Raw genomic sequence first — 23,153 nt, forward strand, 5'->3', positions numbered from 1 at the left:
ACAGTCACACAGATAGAAGGGACCTATGGCCCATGTTGCCTGTCCCTATGTAGATCCCTCTGGCAGTGAATGTGTATATTTGGGGTGGGGGGCGCTACTATAATAAACCACCCATACAGACCCCCCGTGACTGAGCATTTTCTCCCCCCAGCACAAGCACTGCTCGCCCACAGACCTGGAGATGTACTACTCCCAGCAGGAGACCGGTCCCCGAGGTGGTCTCTACACGGCCATCACTCAGGCCAAGAAGACCGTTCCCGGGCTGCCCTCCCCGTGGCTGCCCGTCATCAACGCCCTGAAAGAGGCAGAGAAGGCCAAGAGAGAGCTGGGGGCGGCACAGATGTGAGGGGGCCTTGGGGTGGTGGTAGGGGGCTTCAAGGGAGCAGCTGTGAGCTTTGGGGGCGTCCCCTGTCACCCCACACTACTCTGCTTGAAACATGCGTGTGTGGAAGCACCAGTCCCACTTAGCAAAGTATATTGGAGTTGCAATAAAGCGAAAGCACTCACACGTTTAACAGCTTCTGTACCATTTGTTTCTATGTAAGATTTGTTTAATGGCTTCTCGCATCCTAACAACAAACAAACAGGGAATGAGCGATATCACTGGGGACGTACAGATAACAGAGCAGGGAATGCTCTGGGGTAACCCTATAGCAGCGACCCTATAGCACAGGTCAGGGAATATTCCCAAAGCTGCTTATCTATAGGGCCTTGAAAGCGAAGCTGCTGAATCCTTTCCTAGCGACGCTGCACTGTGTGGTCTCGGCAAGAAACAAGAAAGTATCGTTCCTATGTAATTAAACACAAAACATGCTCCTCTCCTCACCAGCTTCACTCCCCCTTCTCTCTCTCCCCCTCACTCCCCCTTCTCTCACTGTTCCCCTCAATTACCCCCTTCTCTCCCCCCTCACTCCCCTCTTCTCTCTCCCCATTACTTCCCCCCTTCTCTTTCTCCCCCTCACCCCTCTCCCCCTCACTTTCCCCCTTCTCTCTCGCTCCCCCTTCAATTCCCCCTTCTATCACTCCCCCTCTCTTTCCCTCTTCTTCTTCACTCAATCCCTCCCTTCCCCACTTCTCTCACTCCCCCTTTACTCCCTCCCTTCTCTCCCATTCCCCCCCCTCACTTCTCCCTTTCTCTCTATTTCCTCCCCACTCCCTCCCTCTTCTCTCTCACTCCCCTCCTCACTGTTCCTTTCTCCCTCACTTCCCCCCTCCTCGCTATCTCTTCCCCACTCCCTCCCCCTTTTCTCTCACTGCCTATGGAGCGGGGGCATGTGGGGCGTTACCCGGTGATGGATGGAGCCCACCCTAGCGGACGATGGCGGATGTTGGGCCTGACTTCTGGAGGGACCGAAATTCCATGTTAGGACCGCTGGGTTAGGCCTCACATGCCCCGCTCCACAGGCAGAGCCGGGGGAGGAGACAGAGTGGACCCTGCAGAACTGACAGAACAGTTCCTGGTCCATTTATATACACACCTGTAAAGTAACTTCTCTCCACCCTCCGAATCAGCCGTAGGGCGGCCAGGTGTCCAGGATTGAACTGGACTGTCCTGTATTTGGACACTGTCCAGTAAAAAAATAGAGGTAATACTGGACATGTGTGTAGCCCTTTTTGTGAACCCTCCCAAAGGAACTACTGGTCGCTGTACAACACCTGCGGCTCCAGGAGAGCTGAGCCTCCGCTAGCTGGGAGCCTGGGGTAACACTCATACACTTACTTAGCGCAGCGCCTCCACTTACTCAGGATCCCCGTGATGTGAGATTCCCCTGGGCAAGAAATACAACAACACACATATATGATGCAACCAGTTTTACTATAAGATAATGCACGATACCTTATCACTCTATCTTATAGCAATATGACCCAACACATATAACCTTATACTATAACTGTAAAACCTTAGTGGCTCGCCCACTCATCAGGAGTAACGTCTCCGTCCCCTCACCGCGTGCCCCACACACCGTGTCCATGTATTTTAAAGTGATGGTATAGGCTCAGTTATTTAACCACTCGCTCAGTGTTCCTAAAGAGTTTAGCCTAAGGCGGGATCAGCGCCTGTTGACCGGTGTTGGTGCACTTGATGTTATAGTACCTTCCGGTCATGGCGGTGACCGGTACATCTTCGCAAAGGGTCAGATGAATCACGGTCTGCCTCTTGGGTCTTAATGTCCAGCCGTCTGGTCCCAGACGACTCGCCAGCAACCTGCTCCGCACGCTTGTCTCTTTGTCCCTAGCTGTCTACACAGTAAGGGTGATGCTCGCTACTACTATAGGCCGTCCCTGCAGCACAGCAACCTTCGGTGACTTCAGTGAACACTCCTAGGGGCTACGGGGTAGCCTGTCCTATGCAGGTGGGTCACTGACCCCCTGCACCCACACTACCTCTCTCTTCACCTCCCGGATCCCCTCTGACTACTCAACCTAAACCTGCAGCAAACACACTGCACTCACACAGTACCTGCAGCAACCCACTGCACTCAACCAATACCTGCTGCAACCCACTGCGCTCACACGGAACCTGCAGCAATCGCACTGCACTCAACCGGTACCTGCAGCAACCCACTGCACTCACACGGAACCTGCAGCAACCGCACTGCACACACACTGAACCTGCAGCTACACTGCACTGCACACACACACTGTGCCTACTTGTCAGTGCTCACAGCACTACCAGCCGTGACACTGACAAGACTGCACACACACACCTAAGGGCAGAGTCCCTAACCTAGGGGCCGTCCCTCAGTACCTACCCACTACCCTGGTGGGGATTGGGGCCTGCCTGGGATCTGGGGAACTACCTTACCTGGTGTAGGAGCCACTTGCTCCCTACACCCTTCCTTCCCCTTCCTGCTCCCAGCTCCAACTGCCAAACGTGGTCCCCGCAACATTGTATCCTTCCTCCACAGGAGAAGCTGCAAAACCCTATTTGCTGGCTGTCTGCATGTGATGTGGGTGTCGCCTCTCCTTCCTTCCTGTACCTTGCATACGGACAGGAGGTAGCCAGGAGGAGATCTAATCCCAGCGGTGTCTTCCGAGTACCCGTGGGGCAGTCAACTGATGGCATAGGCAAAGGGAGATCCACACGTCACGAGTGCTACGGTGGCCTGTAAGTTCCAATCCAACGCGTTTCGCAACTGCTTCGTCAGGGAAGAAACCGCTGGCATTAGATCTCCTCCTGGCTACCTCCTGTCTGTGAGCAAGGTACAGGAAGGAAGGAGAGGCGACATGCCCCCACCCCCCCCCCCCCCGCATGGAAATCTGAGGAGACGGCCCAGCAGGTGTGTGAAGGGGAAGGGATAAGATTGTTTGATTCCATGGAGCCTGAACCGTGAGCAGGACCACTACAAGAGAGCAAGGAGTCCACTGCCACGTGCTGGGAAGCTGTCCACAAACACTGGCTTGTCACGTGCTGTCTTCAAGTATCCTGAATAAGCTGAGACCGAGCCTCATCGATTAGGTGTAACCTCCGAAACTCCACGTGGACATGAATTTATAGACTGAAAATCACCCTAATCTGTAAGTGTATAAGATTAACTTAGTGTCTAAATAGGACAAGAACTCTTATTAATACATCGCTGTCCCCTTTTTTGTATTGATCTGTTCCTGCCTAACATCTGTACTTGAGTCATCGCGCTGGAGGACATCTTTCTTTCTTGCTCATATTTTGGAGGAACGTGGAACTCTCTGCCGGACCCTGGCAGCTGGACTTAAGTATACTATATATTGGACTCTACACCTGCTCTCAATATATATTTAGTTTTGTATATTCACTGTATTGTACCTATTAAGTTTAATGTAATATTATTAGGTAAGTGGTTAGCGTTACTTTTCTTTCCTTTTCTGCACGTTAGGCTGCGCTCCCAGTCAGCACTGGAGCCCGCGTGCCCGGCGGGGGGGGGGGGAGGGGGCGGCGCGTGCACAACGCTGCACTGCGTTCTTTGTTCCAGAGAGAGAGAGGGAGAGTTTGCGACGGGAGGGGGCATGGCCATGACCTCACGTGGCATGTTCGCCCTCATTGGCTGAACCGCCAGCGGTGGCGTGGCCACGCCTCTGTCGCAAGCTCTAAACTCAATTTCACTGAGTTTAAGAAACCTGGCAGTACGGCGCGGCTGCACCTTCAGCGGGAAGGTGCGTACTGGGCCCTCCCCCATTGAGGGGCGGCGCTTATACGCACAGCGCACGCCTCGAAGTCACTGGGACCTCAGCCTTATATCTTCCAGAATGCTTAGAGGTGTGAGTTTAACATACCAGCCCGGTCTGGCCAGCCCACCCTGAGCTGCCCCTATATAAAGTGTGGGGACAGTGAGAGGAGCCTTCTCTGGTTTCCTCAGCAATCCCTGTGACTCGTTTATTTTAATCCCGGCTACTCTGGTTTTTATCATTTAACTATATCCTCAAAATCCAGGAAATAGAATTCAGAGCTGTTACAGGAAACCAACACGTGCATTCATTGTATTTATTATCACACATCTAAATCACGCTTTATTATCACATCACGGGGCCGGTCTACATCGGCAAAACAAGAGAAACAACACCGTCGAAATTAGCATCCTCAGAACATTTCATCACATTTACAGTCAAACGTTGATTTATTTGTATTATTCCCAAAAAAATTGATTTTTTTTATTTCTATCAGGTCGACATAATTCATGGAGATTCATGTGGATCTGTTCCTCCTCTTTATCTGTTTGATAATTGATGGCTTTATAATTACTGAAGAAACAGACGAAGAATGACAATGATTTAGCTGAAAGGAATTGACAGTCTCATGACTGAAAGACATTATACAAAGATTGCAAATGGAAATATAAACAGCTAGTGTGTCACACTGCTACATTTAATACACCTGCAATTACTACCTTTTAGTACCTTTAGGACCAGGATGTGGCCAACTTCAGTCCTCAGAGGCCACCAACTGGTCAGGTTTTCAGGATATCCCTGCTTCAGCACAGGGTTTTCTCCCAATTATTATTTCCCTGGGATGAGCTATTACTGCAGCAGTTTTTTCATGTGTGCCATTGTCAGCAGCCATTTTAACTTCCCTGTGAGATAATTTGTCAGCGAGTCACATCTGTAGAATTTAAGAAGGAAGTTAAAAATAAATAAAAATAAGGGGTGGAGGGGGAGGGACGTCGCTGCTGCAGACATGACATACAACATAGAATAAAAAAGTGCTCGATAGCGCTCTAACAAACCCCAAAAATATATAAAATAACCACTTAATAATGTGTAAATTCGTGAAATGTGATATAAACAATTGTAAATAATCGTGCCTAAAATAACAAAGTGCACTATATTGAATAAAGTGAATAAGAGACTGCAAACACACTACAGCCCTTGGATAAAGACTGTTCCACTTGTCTTGCATCAACTGTTTCTCCAAAAAAGGCCAGGGGAGCGTGTCTCGTAGTCATATAAAATAAATGAAAACATCACATAGCACAGTAATGTTAAAATACAGTGATTGTGTGTGCGAGGCTCAAAAATGACTACTCGCATGAAGGTAGCAAAATCAAGCAGCCATCCAACTTAAGGGGTGGATGCGCCCTGTGAATATGCAGCAGCCACCAGCCACCAACCTCCAAGGAAGAAAAGGAAAAAGACCATATACAGTAGTGTAGACGGTATTATATTCTGACAATAGGTATGCAAATGAAGGCTTACACTGTATGATCAAGATACAGTAGAGGCAACGTTTATTCTAACATTTGCCGTAAACTAGCCGGGTTACATTCTGGGTATGTGCTGGGTGTGTGCTGGGTGTGTGCTGGGTGTGTGCTGGGTGTGTGCTGGGTGTGTGCTGGGTATGTGCTGGGTATATGTGCTGGGTATGTGCTGGGTATGTGCTGGGTGTGTGCTGGGTATGTGCTGGGTATGTGCTGGGTGTGTGCTGGGTGTGTGCTGGGTGTGTGCGCTGGGTGTATGTGCTGGGTATGTGCTGGGTGTGTGCTGGGTGTGTGCTGGGTGTGTGCTGGGTGTGTGCTGGGTGTGTGCTGGGTATGTGCTGGGTGTGTGTTGGGTGTGTGCTGGGTGTGTGCTGGGTGTGTGCTGGGTATGTGCTGGGCTAGTTTGAGGCACGTTTAAGGCATTTCTGCATTGACTAACGACCCATAGGATTAACACAGCAGGGATCCCTGGAAGTCCAATTCAGTTTGAATGGGACTGCCAGGGACACCCGCTGTTAATCTGATAGGCCATTAATCAATGCAGAAATGCTGGGGCTAGTTTAAGGAAAGTTTAAGGCATGTACCCAGCATGTACCTGGGTGTTTCCTGGGTTTTTTGGGGAATTGCCACTGGTTTTGTTCGAATAAGAGTTGCCTCTACTGTAGGCAAAAAATGGATAGCGGGTAACAGGTAAACAGGGAGTCGCGATCTCCTGGGTTCCTCGCTGTCCTCCGCTTCACCGGAACACTGTATCCACGCCGGGGCTCCCGTCACGTCACTTCCGGTGCGTCGAGAGAACCGTCGGGCCTGATGGTAGGAGTGGATTTGTATACCTATTGTCAGAATATAATACCGTCTACACGATATGGTCTTTTTCCTTTTCTTCCTTGGAGGTTGGTGGCTGGTGGCTGCTGCATATTCACAGGGCACATCCACCCCTTAAGTTGGATGGCTGCTTGATTTTGCTACCTTCATGCGAGTAGTCATTTTTGAGCCTCGCACACACAATCACTGTATTTTAACATTACTGTGCTATGTGATGTTTTCATTTATTTTTTATGACTACGAGACACGCTCCCCTGGCCTTTTTTGGAGATGACATACACCATAGTCAGAGGAAAGGAAACACTTGTGAGTAGAGTATATTGCAGCTTTAAAAATGTTCCTTATGGCCCGTCACCGTTTTGTATCCGCGCGGTTACATACTGGCAGAAGCAGATCCCGCCTTTCAGGTGCCCGGGAGCTTCTGCGGCATCGAAGGTGAAATGATTCCTGGCCAAGCAGCAGGCGTAATCTGAGGAATATTTCACAATGGCTTTCTCCTGCATCGCTGTGGCCAATGCACTGCCACGGCCAAAGGCCACCTGGAAAGTCTGCATGCATTGGTGTAGCGAGACATAGACAAAGAACAGCTGGGCTCTGGAGGGCCAGCCGGCCAGAACAGAAGTCTTCATCAGGAGAAGGTTAGCCTGGCCAGTCTTTGGGACCATCTCTCGTGTAATCACCTTGGCCCTGTTCCTTTTCCAACATAAAACTTTGATAAATAAAATGGGCATCAGGATCAGGCCGATCATGGCAATGGGTGAAAATATGAGCATTTGAGGAGCAAGAAAACTATTGTACGGATAAAAAACGGTCAAAACCATGTAAAACATTAAGGTCGCTAAAGCCAGCAGACCAAGGATAATACAAAGTAACACCTGACAGGTTATAAAACGCAGAAAAGAACTAGAACGGGGCATATCATTGATTATCCCAATGGCTTCCTTATAGAGTTCAGGGTCATTCACAATTGGTCTGAGTGAGTCAGGGACAGAAGAATTAGAAAAGATGCCCGGCTGCCAAGCTTCACCTCCTTCGTTGACCGCAGGCAAGGTATGAATTGTCTTCCCATTGTACAAGAGAGACGGCTGGTAATGGACTAAGGTAGAATGGGTCATTTGGCCATTTTTGGATAAAAGGACCTGGGCCAGTTTCTCAAAGAACTGGGCATCTATGGCCTCCAGGTAAGTCAGGTGACTCAGATGAAGAGGCACTGGACACGGCTTCAGCATGATGGGGACAATAGCTTTGTGTCCCATGCAGTTCCGGAACATGGACAGGTTGGCCTCAAAGAGGCACCAGCGGCTGCGTACAAAATCAGGACTAAGCACCATCAAGGTCTTTTGGCTGCTCTGGATGCACTCGACCATATTGTCTATGATGGTCTTCCCTGGAAGAAAGTCCCTCTCATGATAGCAGATCCTCAGGCTGGGGAAGGTCTCCTCCAGTTTGTGGATAAGACCATAGACCCAGATGGAGTCTCCGCTACTATAGCTGATGAATACGTGGTACTTGTCACTCTTGGACAGCATAGGGACAGAGAGATTCAGAGGATTGTCTGGACTCCCCATGGCTTCCATGCTGCCAGCTTCTAAATCCTCACTCACGAGGGAAATCAGCCCAGAGTTTGCCCTCATTTCCAATTCGATCAGTGATGTTCTGCTCTTTTCTCTTCTGACAAGATCTGTAAAAATGCTGCGATGGAAGAGGAGAGGTAAGATGTGAGCTATCAGTAATATACACTGTGACATAGTCCAAAGATGTTAGGCAGCTTTCTGCCCCGTTTTAGAGCAGAAAGTGCAGGAATAGTTAAAAATGATCCGTTCCACAGCTTCCCATTAACTCAGGCAGCTGGATGGAAAATCCAGACCACAGATTACAATGGCTCTAGTTCTCCCTCACCTGCTCTTCTAATCACATGCACAGGTACTTAGAGCAGAGAGGTTTTGCATTTCACTCTCTCTCCTTGGAGCCTGGGGGCTGGGGGTGTCGCTACTCTCCTGCATCCAGTATCGAGGTTGACGGCCTCTCCAAGTATCACAGTACCAGAGGATTTGCCTGGACACGGGACCGAGTTCCCACCACGAACAGATAAGACCAAACAAATGTTTACTGCTGTTGCTAAAGACTGTGCTGTATCTAAGTGACCCTAAATGAGAGGGCATTGTTTTAAGCTGGGGGACCAGCTTAGTTGGCCAGCAGCTGTTAGAGAGACTGATTCTGATGTGTAGTTAGATCCCTGAAAGGGATAGGATTTTGTTTATATCATTTGGTTTCTTTTTACTTGAAATAACAGTGTGGGAAATACTGTAACACTGAAATGAGTGAACTGCTGAATGAAAGTATCTGAGTACCTCTAACCTTCACATGTTAAAGCTGCAGTACCTTACTTGGATGAAAATAAAGCAGGCAGAAGCCTGAGTTAAGCAGCTTAATACTTTGCATGATCCTGTTTTTGTGTTAAATAACCCTAGAAGACTGTGTCGGGAAGAACCCAGACAGGCGTCAGCACTACAAAAGAGGGGCGTTTGTCACATATGGTGGAGAATGCGGGCAGACACTAAAAAGTCTGTGGGTTTGCAAATAAATGCGGGGCTTTAAAATGGCCGCCCAGCTGAACTAAAGTACAGATGCTATGAGTGAAGTCTGTCCCACTGTGTATATCAGTTGTGCTTCTAGCATACACAGAGAATGTGCGAAGTGTGGATGCAATAGCACCCTGAACCCAAACAGAAAACCAAAATGTTTTGCTGAAGAAAAAAAAATTAAATTTTTTTTGCATCTAGCAAGTGCTGTTAGTAAAGCTAATGCCTTTTTTTCTGAAGTGAGTGAATTTGCAGCTAGCAAGTGCTGTATGTAAGTTGCTGAAGTGAGTGAAATTGCAGCTAGCAAAGTGTCTCTGCCGGGTTTATAAAATGGCCGACGTGGAATGTTTGTTTTGCAATGCACGTAATCTTGAAAAACAGTGTCCCTTCAGGCCATACGATGATGATGACGACGACTCGTATGTGGCCCCGGGAGGAGAGCCGTACCCACAGATGAATTTAGTATGCTGGGCCTGTCGTGAAGTAGGTCACATGGAAGATGTGTGTCCCAAAATTTTCAAAGACAAACAGCTGCAAAAGCAAGCAACGCCCTGTGAGTGCAAGCAAGATGTGGAAGCTGATACCAGTGAGCGTGTGCCCAGTACCACTGATATCTCTGGAGCTAATAAAGCAAAAAGAAAGAAGAAAAAGAAAACTGTTCCTCAAGTCACAGGGGAAGTAACCGAGCCACTTGAACCTGTGCTGTCAGCACATGCGTCAGAAAGGCGCCGAGATGTGCTGCAAACCGGAGTGACCGGCAGAATTGTCACGGGAACAGTGGCAAAGGAAAAGGAGGAACAAATGGAAGCTGAATCCTTGAACCAGGATAAAGAGGCTTTGGTTTCTGCACTCCAAGCTGCCCGCCATAATTATGAAGTCCTGTGGCAGGATTTGGTGAAGGAGCGAGAATGGAGCAAGAAGGAGCGAGAATGTTGGATGAAAGAGCGAGAATCGAACGCCGAATTACAGAGGTGTATACTTCCAGCTTTACAGGAGTACGAGGCTTTGAAGAAAACAGAGTCTCTCTTACGGAGTGAGCTGGAAGAGGTGACGACTAGCCTGGAAAAGGCCAACACCGTTATTGCTATCCTAAAACAGAAATACGGGAAGTCTCTACAAGAGGTTCACGCGCTCAGCACAGAGGTGCAAAACTCACGCCTGGAGGGCCACGGTCTGAACACAGAGCTGGGAATGTTGAAGCAAACCCATGAGATTGCCCTGAGTGAGTTAGAGACTGTAAAGCAAGAAAATGAGACTCTGAAATTGGAAAATTCAGATTTGACTGACCAAGCAGAAAAAGTAAAGAAACAGTTGACTCAGGAAAAGTTAGAAGTGCAGGAAGCACTACAGAATGCATTGATGCACACTCAGAGCCAGCACCAGGAAGAAATGGACGCTCTGAGAACAGAATTGCGTCATGTATGTACAAAACAGAATTCTCTCGTGGAGGAACTTAACGTTTTGAAAAAGGAGAAAAGCATCAGAATAATTCAGAAGCACTGCAAAGCTCTTATCCAAGGAAGAAGGGAAAGAGAAAGTTATCGGCGTAAACGCGCCGCAACTATCATCCTACAGGCTGCCTACAGAGGGATGAAAATTCGTCAGTTTAATCGCCGGAATAAAGCAGCCTGTGTACTTCAATCATTCTACCGTGCCCGCATGGTACGAAACAGGTTCCTCATTATGAAAGGAGCAACTATAAAGATCCAGTCTCTGACTAGGATGACACACAACAGGATTCGCTATCAAACCCTGAGAAATGCGTCACTGGTTATACAGCGGTATTTCCGCCTTAATAAATGTAGGCCTCAGGAAAGAGAGGCCCAAGACTACATGCCTGCCAGCTGCAAAGGTAAAATGCCACAGGGTACAGCCGGAGTTAGTGAGCGCCCCATCAAGGTAATCAGTGCTTCATCTTCTAAGTACCATATAATTGCCCCAGAGGGGAAATCCCAAATCTCTGAGAGTGATGGTCTTGAGAAAATACATGGCAGTAAGAAGTACCATAAAGTTTCAAAGGTTGCAAAGCAAAAGCGACGAAGGTCAACGCTGGCCTTGAATTTTTCCGGATCTCGCCACTCTGGGCCACAATATAAAGACAAAGACTATCCGGCCCCAGAGTTCTGTCAGAGGCTAAAGAAACAGTCCAGTCATTTGCAGGTTACAGCAGCCTATGAAATAAAGTCAGGAAATGTAATGGACTGGAAGTCAAAGAAAAAAAAAAAAAAAAAAAAGTGTTTGGGGAATTCACCGATATTTTTTTTTGTTATTACACGTGTGGACTATGTCACGGACACTTAACTATGCAAATAAGCTATTGTAGTTAAGGTATATTAGGCCTCTAGAATAAGCATTTTGTCAAGGTTACAGTGTTATATTGGTTCTCTGTGTTGAAAATGTAGCTAAACTACAAATTAATATACAGGGTTGATGGCCCTTTCAGTTGGTAAATTATATAATGAGGTTCATATTTTAGAGTAGAACAACCCAGGGAGGTAATAGAAATTGTCTGGTTTTCTGAATATATTTAGCATATCCTGGGTTGTAAGAATGTGTGCTAGACACTTATTTTTCAAAATAGTTCCCTAATAGAGAGCAACAAAATATGTTTGCCAAATATAGTCTCTTATGACGAAACCTATTGTCCATAATTGCCGTGGAAAAAGTTCATATTCGTGTCAAGTGAATACTTAATGTTATACTGAGGAGTTAGCTCAAGTATTTCAGGTAGGACGCTCACCCCAGTGAGGTCCATGGCCGCTCACCCCAGTAGGTGTGAGCTGGGGAGGGGGATATGTGACATAGTCCAAAGATGTTAGGCAGCTTTCTGCCCCGTTTTAGAGCAGAAAGTGCAGGAATAGTTAAAAATGATCCGTTCCACAGCTTCCCATTAACTCAGGCAGCTGGATGGAAAATCCAGACCACAGATTACAATGGCTCTAGTTCTCCCTCACCTGCTCTTCTAATCACATGCACAGGTACTTAGAGCAGAGAGGTTTTGCATTTCACTCTCTCTCCTTGGAGCCTGGGGGCTGGGGGTGTCGCTACTCTCCTGCATCCAGTATCGAGGTTGACGGCCTCTCCAAGTATCACAGTACCAGAGGATTTGCCTGGACACGGGACCGAGTTCCCACCACGAACAGATAAGACCAAACAAATGTTTACTGCTGTTGCTAAAGACTGTGCTGTATCTAAGTGACCCTAAATGAGAGGGCATTGTTTTAAGCTGGGGGACCAGCTTAGTTGGCCAGCAGCTGTTAGAGAGACTGATTCTGATGTGTAGTTAGATCCCTGAAAGGGATAGGATTTTGTTTATATCATTTGGTTTCTTTTTACTTGAAATAACAGTGTGGGAAATACTGTAACACTGAAATGAGTGAACTGCTGAATGAAAGTATCTGAGTACCTCTAACCTTCACATGTTAAAGCTGCAGTACCTTACTTGGATGAAAATAAAGCAGGCAGAAGCCTGAGTTAAGCAGCTTAATACTTTGCATGATCCTGTTTTTGTGTTAAATAACCCTAGAAGACTGTGTCGGGAAGAACCCAGACAGGCGTCAGCACTACAAAAGAGGGGCGTTTGTCACAACACACACACACACATATATACACACACACAAATCCATACACACACACACACACACATATATACACACACGCAAATACACACACACACACACACACACACACACACACACACACACACACACACACACACACACACACACACACACACACACACACACACACACACACACACACACACACTGTGATATCATCATTGTCCTCTAGTGGATGCATAAGGCAGCTATAGGTCTTTTGCAGCACACAGAGTTAATCCTCCTTGGAATGGCTGTTCAGCTGTTACCTAATGAAGCTAATCAGCATGGTCTGAATAGACAGGAAGTGCTTTAAAAAACTGAAAGCTGCCATGCTCAGAGAGAGACTGTTTTCCCTCAGAGAAGGGGGGGGGGAGACAGAAGAGGCTTCCCAGATACCAGAAGCTGGTTAAAGAAGCTGGTAACGAGTGAGAGACACTGCTGAGAGATTCGTGCTGAAGCAGTGTAAAGAAGCTGGTAAAGAGTGATAGACACTGCTGAGAGAGCCGTGCTGAAGCAGAGACGTCTTCACCACATGGACTAAGATAAGCAAAACCCCTTCTATTGTATGCAAAGACTGTGCTGTTACTTTATTGCCTATGCCAGGGCATGTTTTGGGCTGACAACCGGCTTAGCTGGCAGCCCTGATAGTAAGAGCCTGAAGAAGTCAAGGATAGGTATTTATTTATACTGTTGATTTTGGTTTGGTTTTCTTAAACAGACGGCGGGCCTGCGAATACGTTACTTAACCCCTATAAATAAACCCCACATAAATAGAAGTACAGTGTTTCCAGCCTTATTTGAGATAAGAGACTGTAGCATGGTGTGAGCATCACAATATGGTGGAGTTTAATGCGGGCAGTCCAAAAAGCACTGAGCAGCGGACACTGTGGGTTTGAAGATAAATGCGGGGATTTAAAATGGCCGCCCAACTGAAGTGCAAAAGCAAACAATGCCCTGTGAGTGCAAGCAAGATGTGGAAGCTGATACCTGTGAGTTTGTGCCCAGTAATACTGAGGTCTCTGGAGCTAATAAAGCAAAGAGAAAGAAGAAGAAAAATAAAAATATTTCTCAAGTCACAGAGGAAGTGACAGAACCACTTGAACCTGCGCTATCAGGACAACATGCGTCAGAAAGGTGCCGAGATGTGCTGCAGATCAGAGTGATGGGCAGAATCGTCACGGGAACGGTGGCAAAGGAAAAGGGGGAGCAAAGGGAAGCTGAATCCTTGATCTAGGATAAAGAGGCCTTAACTTCTGCACTCCAACATGCCCTCCATTATTATAATGTCTTGCAGGAAAGATTGTATAAGGAGCGAGAGATTAACACTCCACCGTAACTACCCTGCTAAAAGTTTGCAATGAAATCCAGTGTGGAATGGAACGGGGACAACTCACTGGTGCAGTATTCCTAGATTTTGCAAAGGCTTTTGAAACCGTTGATCATGCTATCCTGCTTAACAAACTCCAGTGCTCTGGAATAGGGAAGTATGCTTTAAACTGGTTTCAGTCCTACCTATCAGGTAGATCCCAACATGTGTCCATCTCAGGCTCTAACTCCAACCCCCTGGATATCACCTGTGGTGTCCCGCAAGGCTCTGTTCTGGGGCCCCTACTTTTCTCAGTGTTCATTAATGATCTTCCCACAGCTTGTAAGGAAGCCTCAATACACATGTATGCAGATGAAACAATCCTATATGCACACAGCCATAGCCTCTCTGACCTTCAACACATACTTTTTGAGACTTTTTGAGACTTGTAAACTGGATTTCCCAAAACAAACTGTTTTTAAACACTGACAAGACTGTAACAATGGTATTTGGGACCAAGACTAAATTTTTAAAGCTTCCAGTGACTGAGCTCCTGATTAGAACCAACGCTAACACCACCCTAACCCCTGTCACTAGTTTTAAATACCTGGGCTTATGGTTTGACTCCCACTTAACATTCGGGACGCACATTGATACCCTGACAACCAAGACCTATGCCAAACTAGGGGTACTTTACAGGAACAAATCCTCCCTAAGTCTCCTGGTCAGAAAGCGTATCGCACAGCAGATGCTAATGCCAATTATTGACTATGGAGACATAGTATATGGCTCAGCACCTCAAACCCACCTTGGCAAACTTGACACCCTCTACAATTCAATTTGTCGTTTTGTTCTCCAATGCAACTACAACACACATCACTGCGATATGCTCAAAGAACTAGATTGGTCATCACTAGAGTCTAGGCGCTAAGTTCACCTTTCCTGTCTTACCTTTAAATTCTTCATGGGCAAGCTACCCAGCTATCTGAACAAGCTCCTCACCCCTACCACATGCAGCACTTATCACCTGAGATCAGACTCCAAAACACTGTTCATGGTCCCAAGGCTCAACAAAGTATCCGGACGTTCCTCCTTCTCCTACCATGCACCCCAAAACTGGAACAACCTACCAGAGACTCTCACATCCACCACCAATTTAAGTTCTTTCAAATCTAAGGCTGTCTCACACTTTAATCTGGTCTGTAACTGTTTCATATGCTCATAATATACATTTTCTTTAACTGTGCATGCAATGTCTTGTACATAATGTATACCCTGTTCATTTATGTAACTGTACTTGTAACCATGTATTATTTGTTTTACTCTGTGCCCTTGAAAACGAGAGGTAACTCTCAATGTATTACTTCCTGGTAAAATATTTTATAAATAAATAAATAAATAAATAATTTACGCCCAGTTAGAGGAGGTGACGACTAGTCTGGAAAAGGCCAACACCTCAATAGCTACCATGGAGGAAAAGCAGAACAAGTCTGACAAACGGATTGCTAACCTCAAACAGAAATATAAGGAGGCTCTACGAGAGGGCCACGGTCTCAGCACAGAGGTGGGACACTCACACCAGGAGGGCCACGGTCTAAACACAGAGCTGGGTACATTGAAGGAAACCCATGAGAAGGCCCTGAGGGATTAAGAGACTGTAAAGAGAGAGAATGTAAGTCTGACACAGAAAAATTCAGACTTGACTGACCAGATCAGTCAAAGTGATAAGAAGCTTCACCATGCAGGAAAAGCGGAGAAGCAATTGATCCAGGAAAAAAGTTAGAGGTGCAGGAAGCACTGCAGAATGCAGAGAGGGTGCAACGTGTCTCCCTGGAGCAGCACACACAGGCAACGCAACTACGGCAGAGCCAGCTGCAAGAGCTACGTACAAGTCTGCAAGTGGCCAAGGAGAAAGGGCGAGTTCTACAGGGAGCAAGTGACCAGGCCACTAATCAAGTACAAGTGCTACGGGAACGGCTGAGTACCCAGTATGTCCCCACAGGGCAGCATGAGGAGCTGAAGGCCACGCCGCGTGTCACCAGAGCATCGTTGGAGGCGGAGCTTAGATGCCAGGTGATTCTGTATGAGAGGGAGTGAGAGAAGGTCCAGAACCTGGAACAAGAGCTGGAGAAGCAGAGAGGCAGCTCCATCCCCATGAGTCCGTACACCAAGAAGAAAGAGGCCTGGAAAACAGAAGCAGCGGCGATCCTAGCAACAAGAACTGCAGAGCTCCAAAAGATGAAGGAGGTTCTGATGCAAACCCAGAGCAAGCACCAGGAAGAGGTGAAGGCCCTGAGAGGGGACTTGCAGGAACAAACTGAACTGCAGACGCAGATTGCTGAGCGCAAGATACAGCTCGCCGAGAGGGAGGAGGTGTCCGTCCGTCAGGTGGCCTGCCTGACATTGCGCTATGAAACCGAGATGGCCGATATCCACAAGCGGCTGGACCACACGGCCAATGAGAGGGCTGCAGCTGGAACTGGACAAGGTCCGGGAGGAGCACCGGCAGCTGCAGGTCAAGAATAGAGAAAAGGAAATAGAGTTAAATCTTGCTCTGAACCAGCTGACAGATGTGGAATCGCGACTCCAAAGAAGTTAAACTGACAGCCGCACTGTAAAAAAAGAAAAAGAGAAGGACAGCTTCAAGACCTGAGGAAGGACCTGGTGTCTGAGCGTACGGCCTGCAAGATGGCAGAGAAACAAAAGTGTGACCCGGGCGAGGAGCTGGAGGCTCTGAAGACTGAGCGGGACACTACATTGGACTCTACGCTGCCCAGTAGGGGGTTTCTCAGCTGAAGTTGGAGAAAGGGGTATTGGCCCGGCCCAAGAGTCTGTATCCCACAGAAACGAATGCCCGTGAAGACAACGGTACAGTGACAGCTGGGGACACCGCTCAATTGAAAAATAAGATTACAAAGTTTGAACCGCCTGAGCAAGTGAGGCGCTCCAGGAAGCGTGACTGCAAGACCGTTGCAGTACTACAGTCTACTTTGCACAAGGCACGGAATGGGAAGGCCAAGCTGCAATGGGGTAACACAGTAAGAATCCAGCCATACTGCAGTGCCCATGGGACCCAAAGTGGATTCCTTGCCATGAGGGCAGGCACTGTGAAGAGACAGTCGGAATGGGACGGAAGTGTGTCCGCGATCGTAAGATGAGAAAGACCACACAGATTGTCCAGCGACACTGCCAATGGAGTAAGTTAAGGAGTCAAGACAGAAAGGCCCAAGCCTACGAGTCTGCCGACTGTAATAGAGAGGCGCCATGGGGTGCACTTGGGTTTATTGAGGATCCCGCCCAAGTTGAAGTACTGAAGATAAATGGTGTGGAAACCAACACTGAAGGTACACTGATGGAAAAAGGTCCAAAAGCCATCACAGCTAAAGTGGAGTTGCGGTCTTCAAAAGAGGAGGCCAAACAGTCACTGGCGATTGTACGCAATGAGCTGACCAAGGTCAAGGCTCTTCTACAGGGTAAGGGAGACTCTGAGCACAAGAGGAAGAAGACAGAGATGCATCTTCAGGTTATGCCGATCAAAGTCACAGAGCAGCATAGCGTCCTGGCTGAGAGAGCTAACAGACAGCAGGATGCTCAGGAACCTTTGCAGGGGACACAACAAAGGCGGAGCTTCAACCTAGACTCTGGCCGGCACAAAATAAAGAGGTAGTGAAGTACCAGTCTGCAGGCACAGAAGGCCTAGTACTTGCCCCGAAGGAGAGACTCTTCAATTGGAAGGCAAGGAAAAAGAAGAGGTGGATGCCAGACATGTCTGACAAAGAAGCTGGTGCACAGGAATAGTGCACAGGCTGCTCACAGGACAATGTTTCTCAGGGGGGAGGGATATGTGATATCATCACTGTCCTCTAGGGGCTGAATAGGGCAGCTATAGGACTTTTGCAGCACACAGAGTTAATCATCCTTGGAATGGCTGTTCAGCTGTTACCTAATGAAGCTAATCAGCATGGTCTGAATAGACAGGAAGTGCTTTAAAAAACTGAAAGCTGCCATGCCAGAGAGAGACCGTTTTCCCTCAGAGAAGGGGGGGAGACAGAAGGGGCTCCCCAGCTACCAGAGCTGGTTAAAGAAGCTGGTAAAGAGTGAGAGACATTGCTGAGAGAGCCGTGCTGAAGCAGAGAGACGTCTTCGCCACATGGACTAAGATAAGCAAAACCATTTCTATTGTATGCAAAGACTGTGCTGTTATTTTATTGCCTATGCCAGGGCATGTTTTGGGCTGACAACCGGCTTAGCTGGCGGCCCTGATAGTAAGGGCCTGAAGAAGTCAGTTAGTTCCCTGTCAGGGATAGGTATTTATTTATGCTTTTGATTTTGGTTTTCTTAAAGGGACGGTGGGCCTGCGAATACGTTACTTAAGCCCTATAAATAAATCCCACATAAATAGAAATACAGTGTTTTCGGCCTTATTTGCGATAAGAGACTGCAACATGGTGTGGGCATCACTACATATATAGTGTAGTGGCATCTCGCCGGAAGAAGAGATCAGTGTATCTCAAAAGCTCGCACAAATAAAAGCACTTCGTTAGCCACAGAACGGTTTAGTCTATTCATTTTTGATTTATTGATATATATCAATCATGCACATATTTATAACATGATCTGGAGTCGGGTCATCCTACATTACATATAAACCCAGGTCTGTCTGAGCCTGTCCCTGATACCCTGCAGAGAGAGGCTGTGTCTGTTTGAGCTCCCACTAGGGAATCAGCATGGCCTCAGACCCAGGAGGGGGTGGTGGTGCTGGGGCAGGTGAATCTGGGAATCCCAGGGTCTGTGGCCTGGATGTTACTGACACGGATTATCTTTTGCAAACAGAAAAAGATTTGAGGGGAATTCAGAGAGAAAAGGATAGAGAGAAAAGACCAGAGAGAAAGAGATTGCTGAGCAGGAAGGAAGGGAGGAAGAGACACAAGGAACAGGTGAGGTGCTGGTTCTGTCCGGGGAAAGTAACCTACAAACCCAGATCAGTAAATCCCAGCAGCAAAGTAATGTTATAACAGAGAGCAAAAACAGACAAAAAGGACTGCTTTCCTATGTAATTATGTCCTATGGTAATTAGAAAGCAGGTGCATAGGAGGTAAACATACAGTACACAGATAGAACCCAGAGAAGGGGTCACAGAACCCCATTATTTTCACTCATTGCTACTAATCGTAGAACCATTATCTGAAAAGACTCTTAGTGTCCAACCGTTAGACCAATACAGGGTCTAAGAAAGTAAAGTAAACAAAAAAGTTTTATTAACACATATATACAGCTAAACCCCGTTATAGCGCGGTCCTTGGGGGCCACCCGATCCGACCGCGCTAGACCCGGGGTCGCTTTAATTTAAAAAAAAAAAATGGCCGCCGCGCGCCTGATCGGGAGGGAGTGAGGAGGGAAGGAAGGAAGGAAGAGGTGGCCGGAAGCCCTACACGTCCCCTAGCAATGGCGAGTCCAGCCGCAACCTGCTCCTTACCTCCCACCACCGGCATCCATTTCCTCCCCCCCCAGGCCCCCACACCTACCGGCCCTCCGCGGCATAGCCCATGCGGCCCTCCGAGTCCCAGCCTGCTCCTCCCGACTCCCAGCCTGCTCCTCCCGACTCCCAGCCTGCTCCTCCCGACTCCCAGCCTGCTCCTCCCGACTCCCAGCCTGCTCCTCCCGACTCCCAGCCTGCTCCTCCCGACTCCCAGCCTGCTCCTCCCGACTCCCAGCCTGCTCCTCCTGACACCCCCCCCCTCCTCCCGACACCCCCCTCCTCCCGACACCCCCCTCCTCCCGACACCCCCCCCTCCTCCCGACATCCCCCCTCCTCCCGACACCCCCCCTCCTCACGACACCCCCCCCCTCCTCCCGACACCCCCCCTCCTCCCGACACCCCCCCTCCTCCCGACACCCCCCCTCCTCCCGACACCCCCCTTCCTCACGACACCCCCCCTCCTCCCGACACCCCCCCTCCTCCCGACACCCCCCCTCCTCACGACACCCCCCCTCCTCCCGACACCCCCCCTCCTCCCGACACCCCCCCTCCTCCTGATGCCAGCTCCGCTCCGATCTCAGCAGCCGACACCAAAGGTAGGGAGGGGGAGTGGGAGGTGTGGTGTAGTGTACTGTGAGAGTGTGTTGTGAGTGCTGTGAGAGTGTGCTGTGAGTGCTGTGTGCTGTGAGAGCTGAGTGCTGTGAGAGTGTGCTGTGAGTGCTGTGTGCTGTGTGCTGTGAGAGTGTGCTGTGAGTGCTGTGTGCAGTGAGAGTGTGCAGTGTGCTGTGAGCAGTGCTGGGAGTGTGTGCAGTGAGAGTGTGTGCAGTGAGAGTGTGTGCAGTGAGAGTGTGTGCAGTGAGAGTGTGTGCAGTGAGAGTGTGTGCAGTGAGAGTGTGTGCAGTGAGAGTGTGTGCTGGGAGTGTGTGCAGTGTTCTGTGAGCAGTGTGCTGTGAGCAGTGTGCAGTGAGAGTGTGTGCAGTGAGAGTGTGTGCAGTGAGAGTGTGTGCAGTGAGAGTGTGTGCAGTGAGAGTGTGTGCAGTGAGAGTGTGTGCAGTGAGAGTGTGTGCAGTGAGAGTGTGTGCAGTGTGCTGTGAGCAGTGTGCAGTGAGAGTGTGTGCAGTGAGAGTGTGTGCTGGGAGTGTGTGCAGTGTGCAGTGTGCAGTGTGCAGTGAGAGTGTTTGCAGTGTGCAGTGAGTGTGTGCAGTGTGCAGTGAGTGTGTGCAGTGTGCAGTGAGAGTGTGTGCAGTGAGAGTGTGTGCAGTGAGAGTGTGTGCAGTGAGAGTGTGTGCAGTGAGAGTGTGTGCAGTGAGAGTGTGCAGTTTTTTTTAAAACGGGAGCCACGTGAAAACCGCGTTATAACCGATTTCGCGTTATAACGGGTCGCGCTATAACGGGGTTCACCTGTATATTTAAAATATCTAAAATTATCCCCACGAGGGAGGTAGGGAAAAGAAAGGGATGAATGGTCTCTAAATATCAATATTTGAACCAATAGCTAGATATTCCCTTTCCTTTCACGATCCTTAGGTTGTATATTAACCACTATTGCAGAACAGTGGGAGTATACTCTAAATGCAGATATGGTTAATGGCTAGTCACGTGACGCGGGACATTTCAATACATAGGAGATACCGGCACCCCATAAAGAGGCCTGTATCTCGGGAAGCAGGGGGTTCCCAGACATAAAACCAACGCGGTTCAGCTAAGGAGACCCCCTGCACATCTACACTATGAAACAAATGTATATTAAAAAACATTTTAATAAACATCAATACACCCTCCCCTAGCCCCCCCCCCTCAAACCCATACAGTACAGTAATGGGCAAAATAACTATTAACCAGATATGGATAAAAGATTATTTGCCCATTATTAATCAATGCATTAGCATACATAAATAAAGTAAATAAATACAGTTATACTTACCACAACAGCATGTCCCTCTGTCCTCCGTAGCAAGAAAGCATATATACATAATAAAGACATTCTAATGGCCCCTAACCCCTTAATCACCTTAGCGGTTTCTAACCGCTATAGTCATTAAGGGGTTAACCCACCCTGACCCAATACAAACCCGGGAGGCCTGAGCACCCACCCCTGACTGACTATACCCACCCTGTACCCATTGAGTAGTATAGTGGTACATCATACCCATATAATAATATGGACATGATAAGCCTCTATAGCACTCAATGGGCACCCTAATTACAATAGATTAATACACAAGACACACAATAATAAAACATAACTAAACTCCAAAAAAACACACTTCACTAAATAAAAACAGGAGCCAGCTAATCCAATGAATACAAGCAATAACATAATCAATGAATTAATTAAACCATTAACCAATCAAAACAATTAATTCCTAAAACAACTCCGAATTATTTTATAAAGTAACCAATCAAACCAAATAATTACTAAACCAACTTAAAATGAATAGAAACAGTAACCAATCAAACCAATTACTTTCTACAACATTAATGAATTCATTTAAACATTAAAATACAAAGAAATAAATTCAAACAATATCTGAAATAACCATGAAACGCATTAGCTAACATAATACAACATGAACTAAAAACGAACACAAATCGAAAACATTTTATTACCATTAAGCAGGAAAAAAACAAACAATGACATCCACATAAGAAACTTTAATTAAAAAAACTAACAGCAATACCAAGCCAGAAATGCCTCCCAAATATTGTCATAATAATGTATTAATCTGTACCATAAAGTGGTACAGATTAATATATTATCAGTCAATGTGCCTCCCCCAAAAAATCAAAAATCACATCCAATGAAAAAACCTGTAAAAAAAGACATTTACAAACATTGAATATATTATTTACCATTAGAAGCGGTGCCCCTCCGACTCCCGGGGTAACAGGAAGCTCACGTACCTTGAAGGCCTCCAACAGCATCCGATGCCATCCGCCATGAAGATCCGGATCAGGTACCCAAATCTTCTTTTTTCTTTCTTTAATCACCTTCTTCTATCTTCATCTGTCACCATTTCTTGATCTTCTATCTTCATCTGTCAATCCAAAAAGCCCCATGGTAAATCCCAACCGATGTTGTCTCGTCGTCTTCTTGGGCTCAAATGAGGCGTCACGGCCTTAAATAGGGATTGTAACGTCACATTTAGCCTCAAAATGGTTAACAGCCACCTGATTGGCTGTTAAAACCATGTGCAGACTTTAATTTTGTTTTTTTTAAATGACGTCCCTTAAAGGGAATGATGCCAGCCAATCAGAATGGCTGTGCTTCATTTGCCTTTAAGATGACGTCCCGAAGCCAGCGTCACATGGTATTTCAGCCAATTCCACACTCTGATTGGCTGAGTACCATGTGACGCTGGCCATCTTGGATTTAGTGACGTCATCTTAAAGGCAAATGAAGCACAGCCATTCTGATTGGCTAGCACAATTTCCTTTAAGTGACATCATTATTAAAAAAAAAAATTAAAGTCAGAACATGGTTTTAACAGCCAATCAGGTGGCTGTTAACCATTTTGAGGCTAAATGTGACGTCACAAGCCCTATTTAAGGCCGTGACGCCTCGTTTGAGCCCAAGAAGACGACGAGACAACATCGGTTGGGATCTACCATGGGGCTCTTTGGATTACAACAAGAAGATAGAAGATTAAGAAGATCAAGAAATGGTGACAGATGAAGATAGAAGAAGGT

General features: G+C 47.4%; 2 protein-coding genes across 3 annotated transcripts in view; one reads left to right on the forward strand and one right to left on the reverse strand.

The window, feature by feature from the left end:
* Nucleotides 1-515, forward strand: part of CALY (calcyon neuron specific vesicular protein) — a 44,385-nt gene extending 43,870 nt beyond the window's left edge. For both annotated transcript variants that reach the window (XM_075610289.1, XM_075610288.1), the window contains exon 6: nt 152-515. In XM_075610289.1, coding sequence (XP_075466404.1) covers nt 152-346 — 195 coding nt within the window. In that variant the 3' untranslated portion in view covers nt 347-515. The remainder of the gene's footprint in view (nt 1-151) is intronic.
* Nucleotides 516-4,442: 3,927 nt separating this feature from the next.
* LOC142501040 (uncharacterized) overlaps nt 4,443-23,153 on the reverse strand; it is a 44,662-nt gene continuing 25,951 nt past the window's right edge. Inside the window, exons 2-3 of the mRNA XM_075610293.1 lie at nt 6,876-8,186; nt 4,443-5,074 (exon numbers count right to left, since the gene is read on the reverse strand). Of these exons, the coding sequence (XP_075466408.1) occupies nt 4,993-5,074; nt 6,876-8,186 (1,393 nt within the window). The 3' untranslated portion in view covers nt 4,443-4,992. The remainder of the gene's footprint in view (nt 5,075-6,875; nt 8,187-23,153) is intronic.

The sequence above is a fragment of the Ascaphus truei genome, chromosome 8, assembly GCF_040206685.1.
Source record: "Ascaphus truei isolate aAscTru1 chromosome 8, aAscTru1.hap1, whole genome shotgun sequence".
NCBI classification, from domain to species: domain Eukaryota; kingdom Metazoa; phylum Chordata; class Amphibia; order Anura; family Ascaphidae; genus Ascaphus; species Ascaphus truei.